Source organism: Zalophus californianus, chromosome 8, assembly GCF_009762305.2.
Source record: "Zalophus californianus isolate mZalCal1 chromosome 8, mZalCal1.pri.v2, whole genome shotgun sequence".
In the NCBI taxonomy this organism is placed as follows: domain Eukaryota; kingdom Metazoa; phylum Chordata; class Mammalia; order Carnivora; family Otariidae; genus Zalophus; species Zalophus californianus.
In genome coordinates, this window is record NC_045602.1 from 66,622,033 (window position 1) to 66,639,855 (window position 17,823).

Below are 17,823 nucleotides of genomic sequence, written 5' to 3' on the forward strand. Positions count from 1 at the left end.
CAGATCGAGGCAGTACAGTAAAACCATTGCAACATCCCACAAAGCCAGCGGGACACCAAGGACATTAGAAGGTGGGGAGGGATTAATGCCCGCCCGCTTATGGGGAAGGGAGAAAAGCGAAATGCCAGGATGAGTTTTACTGCACTCTGTTCCTCGGATCAATCCATTTTCTCTAATGTAACTCGGATCATTTCCTCTTAGGGTTACTTTAAAAACAAAAGGACGACAGTAACAATCACACGTATTAAATATGAGAGAGTGGACGTTATACAGCAGCCACCTTACAACCAAGGACGTCACCAGAACAGCTAGAAGTTTAAGCGAAAGGGCATTCACAAACAGATCGATAGACGACTCTATCAGAACTACACAGCATTCCCCCAGAGTAAGACAAAGAAAGACCTCCAGTTTCTGAAAATGCTCTCTGGCTCTCCTCCCCCGCCCCTCAACACATCGTCATAAACACATGCAGAAATTAGGACGACAATCATGCATTTCACATCTACCATCCCAGTTAGACTTTGGAACTTAAGAGCTGGAAGGAAATGAGGCAAGTCAACAAACATCAATTTAACCACATCTGCCGGAGTTGTATCGTGAGTGGGTTGTAGTTGGTGTTAAAGGAGCCGGAAAAGCCAATCACAGTCACTCAACACCACACGGCTATTTACCCCCAAACACAGACAGAACCAGGGCCTTCCCCATCACGTGTTGGTTGATCACGGTGCCTTGCTGCACTGAGACGAGAAAGCCCAGACACAGCCAGACTTCCCGTGGCTCTGACCGTCAGGCTGGAGACGTCTTCGGGAGCTGTTCCTTCCCAAGCTCATTTATATTGTGACCCTCGGGGCTTTTCGGCTTTGGAAATGCAGTAGGGTCTCGGCTCATTATCGCTTTCAGCCTGTGTACCATCAACTGTGTACCATTAACTGTCTCCGCCCCGGCTGATACACCCAGGGCGGGGGATTAGCAAGTTACTAAAGCTGGGTGTGGCTGACACTTTAGTGGGTTACAGACAACCTGCACCCCTCGTACACGGACAAACATGGAGGTGTCAATGGCAACGTTCATTAGGTACGTCCCCCACCACTGCTGCCCAGAACCAAAATGACAAGTTAGCAGCAACAACTTCAACAGGAGAAATGGGAGAACCACCACCACTGCTTCGACACTCAGATATGTCAACTCTTGGGAACGGGATCACTTGTTTAGGCCTTAGCTAAGTGGCGGGGTGGGAGTCACGAGCTTCTCTTCCATCTACACAGACTATCACTGTCAGCATCAGGGTTCAGGGTAAGACCAGAGGCTTTGCAATTTAAGAGTGTTTTTGACTGGAACCCTTTACCCACACAGCAATGTGGGAAATGGGACTCGTAGGGCAAGGAAGGCATGGGGGAGGGTGGACATGTGATTATATTGACCTCCTAAGTGACACCCTGTAGATGTGTGCGTGTGCTTATGAGCAACAGGCTATTTCCATATTTCTCTTTCCTTTCACTTTTAAAGGAGAGAGGCAGGAGGGGAAATGACCACCAAAAAACAAAACCCTGAGTCCAAAGGAAGTGAGTGGATTTTAAAGTTGACAAATCTGTTCTAGTGTGGAATTTCACGAAACTTCTGGTGGGAAGGAAGTGTGAGTTTGGTCTGAAAGGCCTGTGCCAGGTGTGAGTCTAGGGAGACATAGGGTTAGTGTGTACAGAAACCAGGTTAAAAAAAAATTAGTGCTGCAGCTGTGGCCCGGAAACTGCTGGCGACAGCAGGGACCCGGAGGGAACAGTGTCTGCTGACAGGCTAACGTTTATAGCACTGGGGCAGACTTCAAGGGGGGGCCAAGGCCAGGGAAGCCTCTTCTGGGGGAAATTCTGCAGCAAAAATTTTTTTCTTTAGAGTTAGAAGGAAAGAGAAAACCCCAAACCAGTATGCAGAGATAATTAATGTTTATGCAAATGAATCACTAAACCAAGAAAACAAGAAAATAAAAGGAACAAAATGATTTTTAATGGACATGTGCTTAAGCATGCCAACAGACAACACACCACTAGAGACAAACATCAAAAGCAAATCATAGTGCTATGATCATACATGTGAATCTCCCCTAACCCCCACCCCATGTTGCTTTTCTTTAGCGATTAGTCCAGAGTGCTTTAGTGGCTGGGTACACCTGAGATCTTTAAATCAGGAGGTGAACACGAATGCAACGTGACAACTAGTAGCACAAGAAACACCTGATTGGTTTTCTAAGTGCATGAAGCAACACTATTTTCAAGTTCATTAACTTGAGTCTCTGCACCACAACTCAAAAGAATGAAAAGGCTTTTCTTCTTCCAATCCAATTATAATAAAAAACTTGTTCTGGCAAGCTACAATTTAAAAATCTAGATAAAAATAGGCATGAGAACAAATGCCAAAAACATCACTGCACTCTTTGTGTGTTTTTTTTTTTTTGGTCTTCTGAATACAAAAAGCATAAAATTGGATATCACTCCAGATGATATAAAATTTAAACATATATATATATGGAAACATCACATATATACATACAGATCAATGACACAGAATCTGGAGCCAGAAACACATGTCAGGGCTCCCTAATGACCAAAGATAAAGCAGTAGTTTTTTCTAAAATGAATTTTGGTGCGTTTTAAGGCAGAGACCCAATAATGGTGCACACTACCCCCAGAACATAAGAAGCTTGGCATCTATCTATATACCCATCTACAGTCGCAAGTAGATAGATATGTACATAGAAATAAGGAAAAACAAACAAGATGCTATATGATGTTATCCTGACAAAAGAAAAAAAAAAGACATGCATCATGAAATGAAAAGACAAATCAGACTTAACTCATGGAAAACACATATCAAAACAGGTTTCTGATTCCACTAACATCTAAATATGGCAAATGAGCAAGTGACTGTCTCACAAGGCTTGGATGTAGTATGGATTTGGTTTTGTTCTGTCTATAGCAGTACCAGGAAATCACCTCTTTCATAAGCTTTTATTCCTAAGGAATAGAATTTCTGTTAAAACATTTTCAATCCCTGCTGGTGGTCTGATCAATGCCATTCTAAAAAGACTCCTTACTGGAGAACCTCACAAAAAAAGTCATAAGAAAATGAAAAACGAGAAGATCCGTATGAGATATACAACGGAGTTTCTGTCTACATAGACGCTACAATTCCTTCTGAAGCCAGGCGGCATCCAACGGCTCCTAGGGGTGGTCCACCAAGTGCAGCATTCAAGTAATCAGGGTGAACCAGAATGGCTTTTGTTCCATTTGTTTGAGAAATTTAAATAGTTTGACACCCTGAAGTCATGGACTGAAGGGAGAGGCCCAGAAGTCTGGTAGGCAGGCTTCCTGAACCTGCCGAGGACTGCTGCCGCCTGCCATGCTGGGCGTCATGGCGGTGCTGACAGTGACCAGGACCAAGGTGGCAGCAGGGTCAGCGGGCACTTCACCCCTGAGGCTGGCTGCATTACTTGCTGCAAGTAAGCTCACAATTTCTCAATTCAGGTCTTGGCAGAAAGAAATGGAAGAACTTATTTGGAAAAAGTAATACATAATCCAGGGGTCTCAAAATCATTTCAGATTTTGTGCCTAAAGTTAACAGAGCTTCCCAAGTAGATCCAACTCCACCCCCCGCTTTTTTTCCCGTTTTTCAGTAAATGAATGCATCCTTCATGGAATGTGACACAGGTGACTTAAGGTTTTAATCTTAGTACTGAGAGTCTCCTTCCTTATACACCAACCTTCCTAGTTACTATTAAACTATGGCAGGTTAATGACATCTGTAAAGGGGGGGTATGTGTAGTGCAGTATTGCACCCTGTTAGTATAACTGGATGTGTCATACCTGTCGGATTCTAGTTTTCTTCTTCATTTTGCTGTAATCTCATTTAATTTCAATTAATCATGTAAGGCTTTCGCTGTAAAATCTCAATAAAGTAAAAAGCTCACAATAAATAAACAAAAAATAAGTATGTTGCTTTAAGGCAACTGAGCATCCATCAGTTAATAGACTCAAATAAACATGAATTAAATGCAAACAAATATGAAACCAAGGAAGCCTACGAATTAAGGAAAAATTTTAACACTGTGGGTGAAGTGGAAGCCAAAAGGTCAAACCAACAGGATTTGGAAAGAGTGGTTCTTGACAAATGGTAGTGAACTTCACAGTCCAGACCACGGCTGGTCACTGGCTGTCCGTCTGCTATTAAAGTTTTTGTAGTTTTGGTAGGTTTGAGAGCGGTAACTAACCCGTGGAGATCCCTGTTCAGCTGGCAAACCGTTCTGGGAAACTTGCTCTCCTTTTGAAGTATCCCTGTTGGGTAAAGCAGGGAAGGAGGGCAGGGGAGGGAAGGGGAAGGTAAGGAAAGGGAGGAAAGAGAGAAAAACAGAGACGATGAGGGAGAACAACATCACTCAATTTTATTACAGACTCTCTCTCAGAAAAAACATATGCAACCCCCTTTTATGCAATGCAATTTCTTTTTAGGAATTTCCCAGGTATTCCAAACCAAGTCTAGGTAGAGAGCAAGAGCACAGGCATGCCCTCTCCCCCCAGCACAGGCAGCATTCGGGGTTGGCACAGGGCTCTCACCACAGCATAGTCATTAGTTTTTCAGAAATAGACAATAATTTCTGTTCTTTATGTGAAGAACTTTCAAAAAGCAACACCACATAATCAGTGGCCTGAAATCTGGGTGGTTCACGCCCTCCACTAGTCACATGGGAATTCCGAGTGTGTGTGCGTGTGCATGCGTGTGCAGGCAGTGGAGTGGGTGCTGTCCACACCCCACTTCTGCCGCCTACACAGCAATGTCACCTGAGGCAAGTGTGTGCTCTCCGATGTCATCGGGGGTGACTACACAGATCTGACACACTCTCCAGAATTAATGGGAAGGGCATGTGGTGAGGCCGAGTGTCGCACAAGCTTAGCAAAGACGATCCCCGAACCTCACTTGTCAGGGAAGCTAAGACTCGGGCAGTGCAGGCTGCCCCCGACTCACCACTGCTGCTGGGACTCGGTCTCCTCAGAAGCCCTCGTGCTCGGCTCGGGAGACGGCGGCCGCCTCTTCCTCTCCTCCTCCTCTTGCTGTCTGCGCACTTCCAGTAACTCCAGCTGAGGGCAGACACAGCAAAGTTCACTCTGCTTCTTTTAAGGAAAGGGTTCTTGAGGAACCCAGAAAGCCCTCCTGCCTCGGTCTCCTACCCTGGATCATGCCGGACAACCAGAAGGGCTGACACCCAGCGAGACAGCACTGGGATCACAGAACTGCAGCTAGAACCCGGAACGACGGGAAACAGACCCGAGTGAGGATGCAGGTCTACTCAGTGGGTTTGGGTGGCCCCTGGGACTCGGGGTTTCATTTCTAAATGAACTGTGCAGCTCTCAAGTCTGCTTGGGAAGAAAGTACTTGAGCATGAGGGTCCACAATGGACTTCCCATCAGAGCTCAGACAAACACCACCGAGACAGAGTTGCAGTAATTCTCAAGGAGGATTCTTGGGCTGCGGTAGGCATCTGTGTTCAGCCCAAACCCAAGTGACACATTAAAAAAGTCACAGAGCAGTCTAACTGAAACTAAGCCATTTCACAAGCAGTATGTATGCACCAAAAATATTCCAGTTAACACACAAGTATGCAGATATGTTTTACATCCTCAGTAGTGCAGAAACTGGAAAGAACTCCATTTTTGTAGACCATAAAGAATCAGCTTTCTATCAGAAGTGCAAGTGTCATTGGAGAGTAAACACCAGTGAGCAAGCCTTATTCTAAAGCATTAATTTAATGGTGGCAGAAGAAATGATCAGGAATGGGAGAATTCTCAGTGCTCTAGGATCCAGCTACTACTTGAGAGAAATTCTGATTCTGAAAATCTGAATTAAACTATAAGGCGAAGCTCCCCTACAAACCAAAGCTTCTATGAGATATAAGAGGAAAAGCAGATCAAAAGAGAAAAGCAAACCCCAATCAATCAATTCCCAGGCAGGGAAGTGACTACACAGCTAGGTACGCAGGAAGTAACTGAGGGAGTGGCAGCCCTTGACAGTCTCCCCAGGTTCTGTACCAAGAGAACAGCCAGTTCTAACAACAGAGCAATGATATGACTCTCTGGTCTATAGGAGGCAAACAGGAAGAAGCTGCCCAGGAGAACCAAAGGGCCAAGCACCCCCAGCACCCAGCAGCCACTCACCGTCGTCAGCCTCTCCAGGGCGGAGAACCTCTCGTCCCAGGTGGCTGCAGACTTCTCAAAAGCCTCGTGGCGCTTGATGAGCTTCTCCACCTCGTCCACACTCTGGCCTATTTCTCGGCTGGATAGGTAGGGCTCCTGTCCGAGCAGCCAGGCCTCGGCCACACTGGCGTCCCGTGAGAACTGGTGGACCTCCAGAACTGCACAGGGTACCGAGAGTGAGTGTGGGCCAGCAGGGGGGGCCGGGCAGTCGGGGACGATGCTGCCCCCTGATGGCAGCTGCCCACACGGCCAGTCTCCAGCCTCGATCGGTGCGGTACAGCCTGTGTGTGACGTGGGCTACTTATCCCACTTTAACTTTTCTAGTAGCCACACAGAAAATAAATCGGTGAAACTTTAAAACAGGTGAAATTAACAAGCGTATTTTAGATAACCCAATAGATCAAACTATGATTTCAGCATGTAAGCAATACAAAATTGAGACGTAACTTCTTTTCCTTCTGTCTCTGAAACGATATACATTTTATACGTACAGCACACCTCAGTTTGGACCAGCCACACTGCACGTTCTCAGGAGCTGCAGGTGGACAGGGGCTACCACAGTGGACAGTGCAGGCCTAGGAGGTATGCTCTACTCACTCCGCCCTACTTCAGTGAGGTAAGCCTCAGGGCCCTGAAGGAATTCAATCTACATACAACCAGACTACGCAGGCACTCATTCATCAACCACCCTTCCTGGGGTGGTAGCTGTCGGTTTTAATTTGGGGGAGCTGAGAAGGAGGAAAGACAGTAGACGTCCACTGCAGTGAAGGGAGGGGCAGGTTAGAACTTGGCTTTGCACCACGGCCTCAAGCAGTGATGCTTGGGGCCATACAGGTAATGAAAGGACTAGCAGGCAGCATCAGCATCCCCAGCAGCTGCCAACAGCCTCTCAACAAGGCTACAAGGAGAAGATCCCACGGCTGCATGAGGGACTCACCCCGTCATCACACGCACCCAGCATACAACCTGGTGCCTCGTTCACAGTGTGGAGGAATACAGGCTTTGCTGAAGTGAACGTGCCCAGGAAATCCTCACAATTTGTACACCAAATCCTCATCCAAATAATGGTCAAGAGAGGGATCTCTTTTTCAAAAGAGGGTTCTAGCCCAAAAGGGTGAGGTGCCTGCATTAGGCATTTTACAAACCTTTTAGACAAGGCCCCCTGGATTCTGTTTCCAGTGAGCACCCCTGGGGTCTGAGAATGGGGTTCTATTACACTGATAGAGCCCAGAGCCCCATGCACAGAATGGTGAAGCATGGTAAATCATGCTGGAGTTGGGCTACCAGTGTTTATACCTATTATTAAATGCTATTCCCATTATAAACTCTGTGGTAGCTCATATATTCCTTCATAAAATCAGACTAAAATTAGAATCTACCTCAGAGGGTCCCCTTGGGGTGTAAATACAGAAAAATATATACAACACTTAGAATAATGGCCAGCTCATTGCAAAACCTTTGTAGTTGGTAGCTTTTATAAAGTTACCAACCTTCTATTGAGAGCACCAGATATAAGACCTAATCAGGCGAACTTTCTACTTTCTTGACTGCAGTAATAATTCCTCTTAAAGATAACTAGAGGAGGAAGGGACTTCAAGCTGGACTCTCCCAGAGGGACATCAAATTGTTATTCCATGCTGTTCCTGAAGAACACCCAAATCCCACTTACAACACCGAGATCAATCATGGGATGAAAAATAATGTATATGCCACAGGGAACTACTTAAAAATATTTAGCATGAAATGGTGAACTACGGCATTAAGAAAGAAGCATTAAGAACTCCAAAAATCATTATGATAACATCACAACAAATCACGGCAGGAAACTAAACTTGCATGTGGTCAATGGACACCCCAAAAAAAAGATTAAATAGGTTCTTACTCAGTCTCAACCATTCCCAACGGTCTTCCCACTTGTCAATCATTTCTTTTCTCTTTTCTGTCAACTGCAGTAATTTTTCCTTGATCTGTGATGAAAGAAGGACAACAGGGACGTCTTAACAAATTGTACCACATCCTCCTAGCCTTCCCCTTGATGGGTCACTTCACATAAGAAAAATACATTTTCTGTAGAGATCCCTACTAAACCAGGGAGAGTACCTAAGGACTACTCAGTCTATTTATGTACTAGAGAGAAAAACACGGCAAAGTGCCTTCCAGAAGGGGCTGAGAGGAAAGGCTGGGCTCCACCCACAGCTGCTGTCCTGAGGCAGCCAACCATGCACTGAGCCACCTCCCGATTCTGGGGCTCCATATGGCGAACACACTCCGGAAGAGATGGACAGTGAGAGGGGCAAAGCCCTGACCTGAGAGAACACCATACCCCTTCAAGGGGGCCACATGGTGACTCATCATTTATCTCTTTATTACCACCATCCTCACTCGAATTAGACATAAAAGGGATGCCACCCAGGGTGAGTACTGGAGGAGGTGACAAAGGATGGGACTTCAACCTGAGGCCTGCAGAAATGCTCTTCTGTGCCTAGAATGTTCTTGTGTTAACTATTCCACACACACGGGAGAGGAGCAAAGAATTTCAATATACATGTAAGCATACCTGTGTATGAATACATATATATTCCTCTGTGTATGTGTCTGCATATACACATGCATACATACTAACAAAATAAAGTCATCTTACATCCTAAGACCAACTGCATTTACCCCGGGGCCATAAAGCAAAGAGCCGTCCTACCTCCTCAGATGCATAGTGCTTTCTCGCCAGCAGGGATTTCCCAAGTTCAATGCAGGTTGTGAAACTGTCATTACGAGCATCGATTTCAGCTTTGATTCCTTGATGATTATTCATTAATAGTTCAACAGATGATACATCCCTAAAATTAAACAAATAATACCTCCTTTAGGAGATCAAGCTTTCCAAATAAACATGTAGGTTTCAAAACACGTAATTAATTTGCAGGAACAGCGCAACAGCACAATGTGTCTTTCAGGTCTGATTGAGGACCAGCAATGCAACCTAACATTTGTAATAAGGCTTCTCTCATTAGTGTGTGTGTGTGTGTGTGTGTGTGTGTGTGTGTGTGTGTGCGTGTGTGTGTGTGTGTGTGCGCACGCGCGTGTGTGTGCACGCATACATGCATGCACACATTTGAGTAACTCCAAATGGTTGCCAGGCAGGTGCCAGAAAAACCACTGGATTTCTGTTCAAACTTTTATACCCACACTGCCAAAAGTTCAGGACATGTGTGTTCCTAATATCCCCTCTTATTCGGGCACGAAGAGGCACACAGAGCCAGCACCAGCTTGGAAATCAACTACTATAGAGCTGTGAGAACTTCTCATGAATCAAAACCTAAAGTCCTGATCTGGGAAATACAACTGCTTTTTATATATACAGTAATAAAAGACTTTTTCTCAATTACAGTGGGGACTGGAGCTGGCAGGGCTAAAACTGGAGGTTGTGTATGTGGCCTGCCTGTTCATCTCTTAGCTGCTCTTCACTGCCTTGCAGCAAACACGGCCAGAGAGGAGATATGGAACAAATATTAAATAATCGTCTCAAAACACCATTTAAGCAGATGGTGAGGGTAAGAGACACCTTTGGTAATGCATGAGAAAAGGGATAGAGTGGTTTTTAATCTCAGACACAGAAAAAGAACTCAATTCCAATGATGAGGGAGAGCTAGTCATGCCCAGGGTATGTGGCTGCTTGAAGCGTGAAGCCCAGAGAAAGGGCAGGAGGACAGGAGTGAGTGTGGAGCATGGGGGTAGGGGAGTAGGTGAGACGGCTTGACAACACTGTGCCTGGTTCCCTGGTAACTGTGTGCTGTAGACAACAGAAGCAAGAGAAGCTGCCCCAAAACTCCTCACCACCCCGTCTCTGGCCTTGAAGCTCTTGGGAGTGGCCCCTGGTTCTCTCTAGAAGATTCCTCTACAATTGCCCAGGGTCAGCAGGCTGGATTTCCTCCCACCCAGGAGGCCAGGAGGGTTACCTGGGCTTCTCCTGGGCTTCGATCTGCCGGATGACATCCTCCATCCACAACATGAGGTCGCGTACCATGCTGAAGAAGCGGAACTTGTCCCCTGTGTCCACCAGCCGCACCCTGCGGCCCTCACAGGCATCCAGCAGGGCCTTCCAGGCTTCCAGGACCTCATTCTCCCGCTTCTGGATGTCATCAGCCTTGTCACCTGCATAGGCTGCCTGGAGACGGGCCGCATCCTCCTGGAGCTGCCTTACCTGCAAAGCCACCAGGGAGAGAAGTCAGCTCAGATGGGTGGGGGCCTTCTCTCCACCACCTCACCGCTCTCTCCATGCACACCATATGCTGTTCTGCACTAATGAGAGCACCGAGCCAACATGGGGGCTCCTGAGCTCACAATTCTATCGGGGAGATCCACACTGGAAAAATCTAAGTTTAGTATAAATGTACTGAACTGCATTATGTAGTTCAGTGCGAATGAGAAGACAAATGAAATGCTACAGGAATGCAGGCAGGAGACCTTGGTCAGGTGTCCTGGAGGCAGCTTGGGATATAAAGATGGTACAGAAAGCACAGGGTACATATGCAGACATATTAGAAAAATCAACAGGCGCAAAAAAAAAAAACAACAACACGCACGGTACAGAAGGGTTTTTTTTTTTTTTTAAATCATGAACAAGTAACTGCCATGAAGAATTCAGTTTGAAAACAAGTTTTCCATTGTTATGATGTTGCTGTAAGAGCTCTCACATGGGCCAGTTCAACTTGAAAAACAAAATTATATCATCTCATGTAGCCCAAAAAGCTGATTGACATCCAAGAAGGTGGACTTCTCACTAGCCAAATTTCAATAAACAGGAAATGCAAACGGGTCTTAGCAAAAGATGCTCCACGGAGATACTATAATTTGTTATCTATTAGCTGGCAAAAATTCAAGTCTGATGGTGTACCTGCCAGTGAGTGGATCTGACTGTTGACAGGACAAGGGGCTACAGCTTCTGTAGAAGGCACAGGCAGTATGCATCAAAGTTACAAACGTACCTTCTGATTTTATGATCCCACTTTGGGGAATTTATCCTACATATAATTATGCACATTCAGGAAATGAAAGACATTATTTATTGTAGCAACATCTGTAAAAGCAGAAGAGTGAAAATAAAGGTTCATCAGTGAGAATCTGGTTACACTCATGATGGCACATCCATACAAGAGGCTCTTCCGTAGGCATGTAAAAGAACAAAGAAGGGCTCTATATACTCACGCAAGTGTTCTAGGAGGATGGAGTGTACCTAATATCCACTTCCTGAGCAATAAAGTGGGAAAAACAAGGATCGGCTTTTGCCTTTTTTGCGGGGAGGAGTGGAAGGGAGATAGGCTTGTACAAGAGAAAGTCGTAACTGTGGCTATTTTATATTTTTAGATTTCTGTTACGTAACCATGTTAACGACATCTAATTAAAAACACACATATAGGAGGAGAATATACAATCAGCCTTCATTTACTGAGGCTGTGTGACCACAGTCCACAGACAAGTGTCATCTCAGACTACAGGAGCCTGGAGAGGCCTATGAGGGAGTTTGCTGTTGGATACCAGTGGGGGTGTACGCGGGGAGAAGGGGGTAAGGATGGACAACACTGGTGCTTTCAGGGAGCTGGACACTGACCCTGACCACAAAGAAGGACTTTAGGTGGTGGCATGTAAGGCAAACAAATTTCTGCAACAGATGCAAAGAATCAATGGGGTTTGTTTTCCATGATGCTCTGATTTCCATATCCCTGCTTCTAGAAATCTTCCATGACTGTGGCCCAGGTATAACTCAAGGAACAATGAGCAAGTTCCTAGGAAATTATTTGAAAGACTAATTTCCTATAGGACTAACCAAATCTTTCCCAATTAAAAAAAAAAAAAAACCCAAACAAAATGACAACAATAACAAAAAACCTTTTCCTGTGCCTCTGGTTGTTTTTAATTTGTTCTCAAAAAAAACTAAAAACAAACAAAAAAGCCCCAAGCAAACAAAAACAAGGTAGAGGAGGGATAGCAAAAGTGAAAATTCCCCACACAAATGAACTACTGCTCTGAGCAGTCGGTGAGGACCACTACTATGGCTCCCGTGCAGAGTGGGCTGGCCAAGACTTAAACAGTGGGCAAGGGTGCACCACCGGCTTCTGGGAGCCTGCTCCAAGGGCCTCCCTCTATTCTAATTCTGTTACAAGAAACCTGGGCTGAGTCTGTATTTGCAGGAGGGGCACGCATACTTCTAGAGCTGTAAATGGCCTCGTCCAGCAGATATGGTGAGGCAGAAACTCTCAAGACTCGAGGGAGAGGACTCTTTCCCTCCTTCGAGAGGAGATGGGTGCCCTCAGCAATCTGAGTCTCACCAGGTGAAGGGGTTTAATGAAGAAAATAAGAGAGCAACTCAGTCATTTCTAGAGTTTCCTGAAGTTCAAAAACGAAGTGATTTTACAGGTGCAGGGAAAGACCTACCGCCGGGAAGGTCTGTTCTCGCTCTGTCCTTGAGGCATCCCACAAGTTCCCTCAAGCTCTTTTTTATGTAACAACAGTTACAGAACACTTACAGAGCTCTCACGGGAGCATAAATTAAACTTGCGGTGACACAGAGCAACAGGCCCCAATTCAAACTGGGGTCTGCCCCTCTCCAGAAGCCTTGCTCCAGGCACAGGTGAGACTGCATTGTTAGGAGCCTCAGGCATTCACGTGGTGCCCAAGGACCTTCTGTGCGATGAAAACCCCTGAACACGAAGCTGATAAGCTTCTGAATGGCAAGTTGTCAGAGCTGGGGAGGCCACCAGCTCTGAAGGAAAGACTGGAAATCCTTGGGATACACGGTGGAGCCCCCCTACTAAATTCTGCTTCATGCAGACCCTAAGACACTCCACATACCTGTTTTTAAATATTCCCTCGGTATCTTCTAACTCCTTGGTGGAAAAGCTGAAGCCACATAATCTGCATGGAGCCCCAGCTGTGATCTATCAGTTTCTAGAAGGGGCCAATTAAGGGCAGGGGAGAAGGCAATGGGAAAGGTGGTCCCTCCAGAGAACAAACTCCAAAGTACACCGAAGACTGGTAAGGCTAAATGGCACTGGATCGGGGTCAGCCCACAGTCCGAGCTGGGCCCATGTTTCTATAAATCAAGATTTACTGTGCCACAGCCATGCTCCTTCCTTTTGTATTGTCTGGGGCCACCTACGGTATAAAGGTAGAGCTGAGAACTTGCAACAGGGACCACGTGTCCCACCAGGGTGAAAATATTTACCATCTGCGCTTCTATGCTGATCCCTGCCCTAGATTACCAATGTACTCCGAACAGACAAGAACAAACCTCCTAATATACCCAGGGCTGGTATCTTTAATAAAACTGATTTCTTCTCTAGGACCATCAAGTTTAGGAGAAAAAGATACAATTGATTTTTCCTCTGAAAGTCGTAAGACTAAACAAGAAACTGTGCAGAGACTGGGGAGTGAACTAAAGAGTGATTATACTACTCCAGGTTCTCACTGCTGTGCTGTTATCACTCTGTCAAGTATCTTTTAAAGAAAGTCTTTGTGTCAGCCATTTCAGACCGGGGGAGTGGTGAGACCAGTCATATTAAAACATTAGACTGTTGTTTTCCCTCTTCATGGACATAAAACTCAGATCCTGGTGGATGGAGAATAATAAGGTATTATTGCGGAAACGATTCTGGGTGAACAGCTAACAATACAAATTCTTGTTGAGAAGGTCTATAACTTGCAAACGTTTGCAAGTGCATCTGGTTTGTTTTAATTGTGGGGAGAGTCACTTAATGATGTCTGTGCATGTAGCACAATGTGAACTTTATGGACTGAGTTCTCCCAAATGGAGCATTTTAACAGTGTGTGTGTGTGTGTGTGTGTGTGTGTGTGTTTTCTCCCAAATGGAGCATTTTAACAGTGTGTGTGTGTGTGTGTGTGTGTGTGTGTGTGTGTGTGTGTGTGTTCTCCCAAATGGAGCATTTTAACAGTGTGTGTGTGTGTGTGTGTGTGTGTGTTCTCCCAAATGGAGCATTTTAACAGTGTGTGTGTGTGTGTGTGTGTGTGTGTGTGTGTGTTCTCCCAAATGGAGCATTTTAACAGTGTGTGTGTGTGTGTGTGTGTGTGTGTGTGTGTGTGTGTGTGTGTGAGTTCTCCCAAATGGAGCATTTTAACAGTGTGTGTGTGTGTGTGTGTGTGTGTGTGTTGAATCTGGGCAATTCTTGGAGGCATGTTTTGAGGAGCCAAGGAATGGAGAGAGACGCTCAGAGATGCACAAAGATGCTCCCCACCACCCTGGGCAGCTCCCTGACCCACCTGAGTGCCCAGAGCCTGGATGTCATGCTCGAATGTGGTGTGCATTCTCTGTAAGGTCTCCACTGTGTTCTGATCTCTCCCAAGCTCCTCGGGGAGTTTCTTGTGTTTGTCCTGGATACGCCCAAAGATCTCCTTGGCGTCGTGGTAAAACTTGTGCAGTTCATAGGAGGCGGCAAGAATCTGTGTTCTCGTGTCAATGAGCTCCAGGAGGTCAGCCCAGGCTTCGTTGAGCCCGTCCTTCCACTCAGCGATGGTGGCAGCATCCGAATGTCCAGAGTTGATGAGTTCATCGGCCATGTGATTGACGGTGTCCACGCGCTCCTGCCCAATGTTCCCGGTGTCTCGGGCAAATTCCCGGAATCGTTCTTGTAACATCTGAAATGCAGATGAGTGTTAAAAAAAAAAAAAAATCAGTGAGAAAACCATGAACATTTTATTTCTTGATCATTATGAACGTCCCTTGGAAAGTAACAAGTAGTGTGGTTGACTTAACAGGTCTTAGCTCTAAAAACTCAATCAGGCCTCCTTCTTGCTCACTATCGCAGAGCAAGGCCCTGGCTCCATCTCCTTTTCCTACTGGGGAAAAGGGCACAGAGAGGTTAAACAAGCTAAGTCAAAGCTGCCTGGTGATAAACAAGCTGAGCTGAAACCAAACCCCATGACCTCTGATGTGAGTCTGGGGTGTGTGATGTGCTCACAGATAAGAAGTCAAGCGGCCCTCCAGGCATAGTGCACACTGCACGGCTGCCCTGGCTCTGCCCGCGGTACTTGCCGTGACGTGCTCATAGTCCTGCCCCAGCTCGTGCGACCCTGCGACCACCTCCCTCTCGGCGATCCACTGCTCCAAGTCATCCACCTCCCGGTTGAGCTGGAAGAGCCTGTGCCTCTCGTCCAGCTTGCCCCTCCGCTCTTCGGCGAGGTCTTTCAGGCCAGCGTACAGCTTATCCACTTTGGACTGCCGCATGCTGATGCGCTCACTGGAAGAGGGGGTGGGGATGGGGAGGGGCGGCAGGAAAAGGACCTTAAATGTCACATTTTCTTCAGGGAGAAAACAAATGAGGGGGAAATGCTAAGAGAGCATGTTACATAAAATTTCTCGAAGGAAACTTCTGGCTCTCCTATTTAGCCTAAAATATAAAACTCTGGAATTTGACCTTGAGTAATTTTAGAGCCAACATGTAAACAAAACACAATCATTAAGGCTGAAGGCCATCATGACTGTGATGATGGAGGGAGGGAGGAGAAACCCTAACTCTCTGCATTGCTGACCCTGGAAGTCAGGATTTCCTTTGACGTTAAAAGTTAATGCAAAACCCAGGAGCCACCTTCCATTCTCAAGAACCATGCGGCCAAAGGGACAAATGCTATCCCTGACTGGCACACATCGCTACCTTCTCTGGGGTGCAGGCTCTTCCGCACCACTCCTGTCAAGTGGGTCCTGGGAGTGCTGCCTCCCCTCCTTCCAACTTCTCCCCACAAAGACAGTCTTGTAACCGGAAACCAGAGACAAGGACTTGATGCTCGACCCTAGAGACTAGGAAGGCACTTTCTTGGGAATCTTATCATGAACACATGAAGGACCCCCCCACACCAACACGGCCACTGATTGCATCTTCACCTTGCCTTGGTTGATGCACAAAGCCGATTCTTTTCCGGAGTTATAAAAGGCAGTTACATAGCAAGCCTAAAATAACTGCCATTAAAGTTAATATGTGAGCGTGGTATAAACTGGGGGAGTACCACACATACCCCTCTTCTTCTTTATTCCCAAGGTGCTCAAAGGACTTGATCTGTGAGGAAGTGGTATCATCTTGCTCCTATTATTTTACAGGTCTGTGCATTCTTGTCTACCACTCCTCGTAAAACTAATCCTCGCTTAACTAAACTGGGTGACTTTCAACCCAAGGGTGGGTTTTGATAAGCCGTATCTGTGCAAGTCAATCTGTACTTGTGACTCATGACACCAATCATTTTTCAAGAGGGCCTTGGGCTCATAGGAGTTATTTACCCCACAAGAACAGTTTCCTAATGTAACAGTTCACCCTTTCTGTTCAGCACAAGCCTACTGGGTCTATTTTACAAACCCTTCCCAAAGATCTACATCACCAGTTACTCAAGATGGGTGCTGCCATTCCCGTTTGCATGGGTCAGAGTAACAGACCCTCCCACTGGGAGGAACTGAGCAGCCATTCTCATCCTGACGAAATAGTACTCACCTTTCAGGATGGCTGTCAGCCACCAGGGCCCGGCTGGTCTTGGAGAGCTGATGCACGGTCTCTGCATAGTCCTCCACGGCTTGTTCCAGAATCTGGTGCTTCTTTAACATGGAGACAGCACTCTGCTCATCCTGCAATGAGGGGGAGGGTCACAACCACAGTCGTCCCCTCTGACCCAACACCACCTTCAAGCAGGACCAGCTGACTGCATGATGGGCGGAAGGAAGAATCATCACAAAGAATAAAACCACAAGTGCGATATGGGCAGTGCAACACCGAAGCCTTTCAGGTCAACGTGGTCTGGATCATGGGAGGCCCCGTGAAAGATGAACACAAGGATCGTACGGAATGAGTGAGACCCCTCTGACGTACAGGCAAAAGCCCAGGAAACCAAGTGTGCCCTGGCCGACTGAGGCTCCTCACAGTCTAACACATATGTAGACAACAGCATCCTGCAACCCTAAAAACTTTTAAATGGTCTCAAAAGCATCTTGTGAAGTTTAGGTAACTCTATTAATTAAAGAGCAAAAAGGACTCTGGCAAATATTAAAAAAAAGGATAAACCTAGTCTTAATGACATACCAAGACTGTGTCAAGGGGAAATAGCCACAGATTCCAGTCACCTAATGCACCACAGTGTCCCCCGTGACACTTGAAAGCGACAATGAAATGTTTCACAAAGACACAGCCACCCACAGAAAACAAGCTCGGGGTGGGAGTCTGAGGCTCTCTGGGGCAGGGCTGGAAACCTCTCTCACCTTTGCCTTCTCCTCAGACATCATGTAAAGCTCCTGCTCGCTCATCCACGCCTCCGCCTCGGCTGCGTCGAAGTAGTACTGCTGGGCCCGGTGAGCCTCCTCAAGCCGCCTGTGGCGCTTCTCAGTCTCCTCAATGAGGAGGCCCCACAGCTCCTTGAGGTCAGCGAGCCTCCGCCGGATGGCCTCAGCACTAAGGCTGCTGCTGTCGCTGACAATGTTTTGGCTCCTCTCGAAGATGTCATCAATGCGAGGCTGGTGTCCCTGGATCTCTTTCTGTAGGGTCTGTGGGAACAGGGAAACAGTGCTCTCTCCCAGTCTCTGCCCTGTAATATGGAGCAATTA

General features: G+C 46.5%; 1 protein-coding gene across 5 annotated transcripts in view; it reads right to left on the reverse strand.

Moving 5' to 3' along the window:
- SPTBN1 (spectrin beta, non-erythrocytic 1) overlaps nucleotides 1-17,823 on the reverse strand; it is a 192,669-nt gene that overhangs the window by 10,095 nt on the left and 164,751 nt on the right. For 4 of the 5 annotated variants that reach the window (XM_027622169.2, XM_027622170.2, XM_027622166.2 and 1 more), the window contains 10 exons: nucleotides 17,482-17,763; nucleotides 16,724-16,854; nucleotides 15,280-15,484; nucleotides 14,508-14,882; nucleotides 10,190-10,434; nucleotides 8,932-9,070; nucleotides 8,119-8,203; nucleotides 6,198-6,394; nucleotides 5,011-5,123; nucleotides 4,259-4,322 (listed from right to left, as the gene is read on the reverse strand). In XM_027622169.2, the coding sequence (XP_027477970.1) occupies nucleotides 4,259-4,322; nucleotides 5,011-5,123; nucleotides 6,198-6,394; nucleotides 8,119-8,203; nucleotides 8,932-9,070; nucleotides 10,190-10,434; nucleotides 14,508-14,882; nucleotides 15,280-15,484; nucleotides 16,724-16,854; nucleotides 17,482-17,763 (1,836 nt within the window). Of the gene's footprint in view, nucleotides 1-672; nucleotides 4,323-5,010; nucleotides 5,124-6,197; nucleotides 6,395-8,118; nucleotides 8,204-8,931; nucleotides 9,071-10,189; nucleotides 10,435-14,507; nucleotides 14,883-15,279; nucleotides 15,485-16,723; nucleotides 16,855-17,481; nucleotides 17,764-17,823 lie in introns of those variants that run through there. The other variant, XM_027622171.2, reaches the window with a different exon arrangement.